The sequence below is a fragment of the Myripristis murdjan genome, chromosome 23, assembly GCF_902150065.1.
Source record: "Myripristis murdjan chromosome 23, fMyrMur1.1, whole genome shotgun sequence".
In the NCBI taxonomy this organism is placed as follows: domain Eukaryota; kingdom Metazoa; phylum Chordata; class Actinopteri; order Holocentriformes; family Holocentridae; genus Myripristis; species Myripristis murdjan.
In genome coordinates, this window is record NC_044002.1 from 14,607,178 (window position 1) to 14,611,763 (window position 4,586).

A 4,586-nucleotide genomic window follows, 5' to 3' on the forward strand; every position below is an offset into this window, starting at 1 on the left:
CTGCAGGTTTTCATTCCAACCAACAACTCCACCAGGTGATTTCACTGATCACCCTACCTCCAAACAGAGAGGCGGGACTAATCAGTGAAATCACCTGGTGGAGTTGTTGGTTGGAATGAAAACCTGCAGCCTCTTGGCCCTCCATGGCACCAGTTTGACACCTGTGGTTTAGCAGCTCTGCGGCTGCTGGGGACGTTTCGAATGTGCTGGGGACACATGACGTGTGTGTGAGAGAGATGGGGTACATTTCAATGTCAGGGATGCAAACAGTGCGCCGAAAAGCGCAACTCGCTTTTTTGGTGGCCATTTGGGTGACTTGTGTGCATCGTGCAGATCCGACAGGGCCGGACTGGGAGACTTTTTCAGGCCACGAATCAGTCAGGTGATCAACTTATCGATCACGGAATCGCGGAATTAGCCAAATAAAACGGAATCTATTTTCGGCTTATTTTTCATATTCAATCTGTGTTATGCATACTACTGCTCATTCATTGGTAGTTGAATTGTTAGGTCTGTTTGATAAGTAATTTACATTTTTAAAACAAATAATACTTTAACTTATTGTTAAATTATTGAAGTCAAGCTTACTGGTAAACATCTACTCCTTCAAGATAATTTATTATGTTCTACAACTGATAAACATACACTAACACTACATACTGAGTGTTTGAGCAACATATCTCCTCTGTGCTACAAAAGATCTTTGGTAAAAAGTCATTAGCTTTGGATTGAGATTAATTTGCAAACTCATCACACTATACAATGAGTGTAAGTAACATTTCCCTCCTCTTCTCTTTTCCCCAGGACCCAGACCTTGAACCTACATCTGTCAAAGTTCTTGCTACTGTCTTTAAAAATGCAAAAGAGTGCTCAAGAAAGATTTATACTGTTCACAGTACTGAACAGCTTATAAATCAAACCACATCAGAGCAACTAGGTTTTGCATTCGACAGAGTTCTGAAATATCATACTGATTTCCAAGAATTTGTTGATGTTGACAGAAACACAGCAGTCAAGAACTTTGACAGATTTCAGATCTTCATGTCAAGCACAGAAGCACTACCCCAAACAAATGCTGGAGAGGCCCATCAAATTCAGGTATTTTGTTTTTTGTAATGCATATGCATTGTTCACGTGAGTATATTAATAATATAATTTTAATGTTGTGTGAGAAATGCTTGAATTTTAGTTTAAGTGCTTGATATTATATAATCTTTATTAACAGACTCAAGGTCCAGATATAAGAGACACACATAATATACAAACAAGCATAAAAGATTACACATAGATATGCATGTGCCTTCAATGGTTAAAATACATACAGATGATGGTTCAATATTTCCAAAGGCTGGAGGAATGTATTGTCTCACTTTTGGTAGGATCAGTTAAAGACATAATAATCCCATTCCTGGACTCTATCAGCCGTAACCTAAATTTGTACATAAAATTCCTGAGTAGTGCTTGGAAAGTGGGAACATGACAATTCACAAACATTTTGCTGGCACTTTCCTAACTTTTCCTAACTAACCCTCTATATATAATAGTATGTCAAAGGTTAAGTTCACCTCCATCATGTCTCCCTATACCTCCAACATTGTAGCATGTTCCAGTGCTAAATGAATCGGGAGGCCTGCAGTCTCTACTTCAAAGCAAAGCACCAGAGATACTTGAAGAACACAAGAAAAGAGGAACACTTAAAATAGAGTCAAGGAGGCTCCTTGTCAAAGTATGCATCAGTCACTTGGTGGAGAAGCATGGATTGTAAGTATATAACCACGAAAAATTATTGAACAACCTTGAATTGTACTTAAAGTAGAAGTAAGTGATAAATTTTTGTTAATATAAGTGATTTTGCTCTTCTCTGTCCCCCCAGTTACCCACCAAATGCTGAAAAACTTGCTCTAGCAAAGAGTATCATCGACAGTTTCCCATCCTTGAAGGTTCAGATCGAAGGAAAAGGAGATGGATTTGTAAGTAATATCTAATGATTTCTATGACCTTAAAAACAGCCAAAGTTGTTTTTTTTTTTTTTTTTTTAAACTCTTAAATACTATATTTTGTTTGTCATTCATTGACTGTTGTCAGGTGGCCTTTTATGCCTCATGATTAGCTCAGTTACTGACTGTTATCATCTGACTGTAGATATTAAAACTTAGTTCATTATTAGTTTAGAACTTTTAGCAGCAAAAGTCTAACTTTTATCTCAGTATGTATTTTCAGGACTTACACTATTCAGTATTCTAAAAAATGTTTTGTTGTTTTGTATTTATAACCTCAGGAGCATTTTTATGATCCATCATCCCATTCTGGATTCTTGGAAATGAGACTGCGTAACATCCGTCGTAAGCTAGAAGCAGGTCAGCGTCGTTACACAAAGCGCAAGGTGAGCTGCGACAACAGACCAGAGTCAGAACAGGAACAGGATGAGAGCAGTGTGACCAGTGAGTGGATCACCCTCATGAAACGGCTAAGGCACTCTTCAGAGAACATTTCTTCAATCAAGTCAGCAATGGAGAAGACATACACTAGGCGTAGATCATGGATATCAAAGGAGACTCCCACAATGGCTGAAATCTTCAGCGAATACCCACGCTTCTTGGATATGCCGAGTCTGGTAGGTCTCTCATTGCAGCTCAGTCATCATTTATAAGTTCCTTTCATTACTCAAGATATTTTAATAGACAATACAAAAGCTTGGATATTGTTAGTAACACTGTTGATTTAGAATATATTCTGAAAATGTCTCTTCATTTTAGCTGGATATCGAGTTTGGCAAAATGATGGATGGAAAGACTGACCTGTTCATCAGACGATGGGAAGCCAGCATCATTCCAAAGTTGAAAGCTGTGGCTGCCATTGAAAGAAGTGATGTTGCATCTCTTACAGAGAGGATGGAAGACCAAACAGATGGTATGTGTATATATTTATTTTTTCTTTACATACACATCTCTGTGTGTAATTGATTCTCCAGGACCTCTAAAATCTTCTCCAGGACCCTTAAAACCTACTCTGGGACCTGTAAAACCTTCTCCAGGACCCCCCCAAGAGATTGAAATTGAGAATTGAGTTTTCAGAGAAAAAAAATCGGGATTTTATTATGGCCAAAATCGTGCCGCCCTACATTCAACACATTTGTTGTACCTCTAATCTGTTCTCATTTAATTTTCAGATGAGAAGTGCTACACAATGCTGGTTGTCCTCACACATCTTCTGCCACCATTACCGGGGAGTCGCTGCAGTGTTAAATCTGCAATTTCATTTCTACTGGATTTTGTACCGGTATGTTTTCTAAGGACTTGTTACTTATACTGATGTTTAACACCTTTTTTATGTGTTTAAAGAATGAATTTCATAATACAAAATGAAAATACAGTATATTAAGCAAATAAAGTGCAACCAGTGCCAAAGTACAAATGATTGATAATGTGCTGTCAGTTCATAAGCCCAGTATATGCCAGGAAACACCTTGAAATTTATCCCTCCTTCTCCTTCTCTGGAGGTCAGAAATGACCTGTTTGATTACTGTATTGCTGTCGATTATAGTCTGCTGTATTACCATGACATCTTCTTTTGCATATTTTTTATCACACAGCACTTAAAATTATTTGTATCTCTTCTGTATGTTGAGATGGCTATTATCTTCCTTCTGTTAATTGTAATGTCTTACACCTTTTACCTAATGCGGTATTGCATGCCAATCTAGGCTTACATTTATTTTTGATGGCGCCTTTTGAAATCCTGAAATGTATCTATTTTTTTCCTCATCTCTAAGCCTGGAACCAGCATTGCATCCCTCTGCAGCGAACCCAAGATGGCATCAAGGACCCAACCACAGCTGATCTGCATCGGCAATCTGAAGAGCACAACACGGCAGTACATCATCGTCGCGAGAAATGATGGAGTGACCATTCCTGTAGATGGAGGCCTGACATGTGCCGTGGACAAGCTATTCAAGCTCTACTGGGTGTGCAACTTGTCCTATCCACCACAACTCAGCTCTGTGTTCACCTTCCTTGAATACATCTACGAAATGACCATCTCAACCAAAAGGAGAGCCAAGGTACTAGAGCTTATCTCTAAGCTTCAGCTTGCACAGTAGATCACAAGAGAATGTACACATGTCCAATGTGCAGACAATCAGTATCTACAGAAGTAAAGAAAGTCATTTGGCATCTACGAGAAATACATGCCTTATCAGATGGACAGGACTTGACTATTACCTGCAGCCAAGATGGTTGCCCAAGGACGTACTATAACTTTAATTCATTTTCCAAACATCTTCACAGAGACCACCGGTCCACAACAACATTCATGGACAATGTGTCTTTTCAAGCTAATGCCCACAGTCCATCAGATACATCTGAGACAGAGTCGACTAATATTGAGGACACACCAGAGTCTGTTCCATTTAAAACTACCATTCCTAGTGACTGTGTTGCTTCTTTTGTGGCAAAAATGTATTCTTCATCAAATACGACTTTAATGGATGTAACAAAAAGTATTACTTGTACACAAGAGGTGCTAGAAAGGACTGTAGAAAGTTTACAACATTCAACAACTACATTGTTGTATAATCTGCAAGTACC

The 4,586-nt window shown here is 38.6% G+C and overlaps 1 protein-coding gene across 1 annotated transcript; it reads left to right on the top strand.

Moving 5' to 3' along the window:
• Positions 1 to 920: 920 nt before the first annotated feature.
• On the top strand, positions 921 to 4,135 carry LOC115355283 (uncharacterized). The gene is made up of 7 exons (XM_030046023.1): positions 921 to 1,098; positions 1,601 to 1,761; positions 1,874 to 1,970; positions 2,279 to 2,614; positions 2,757 to 2,910; positions 3,170 to 3,279; positions 3,773 to 4,135. Exons 1-7 carry the CDS (start codon positions 1,042 to 1,044, stop codon positions 4,097 to 4,099), a joined length of 1,242 nt encoding a protein of 413 aa, XP_029901883.1. The 5' UTR covers positions 921 to 1,041; the 3' UTR covers positions 4,100 to 4,135.
• Positions 4,136 to 4,586: the final 451 nt, after the last annotated feature.

Coding starts and splice junctions, on each gene's coding strand:
- LOC115355283 (XM_030046023.1), top strand. CDS start 1,042: ATGTCAAGCACAGAAGCACTACCCCAAACAAATGCTGGAGAGGCCCAT. Junction 1,099..1,600: donor GAGAGGCCCATCAAATTCAG/GTATTTTGTTTT, acceptor CCAACATTGTAG/CATGTTCCAGTGCTAAATGA. Junction 1,762..1,873: donor TTGGTGGAGAAGCATGGATT/GTAAGTATATAA, acceptor CTGTCCCCCCAG/TTACCCACCAAATGCTGAAA.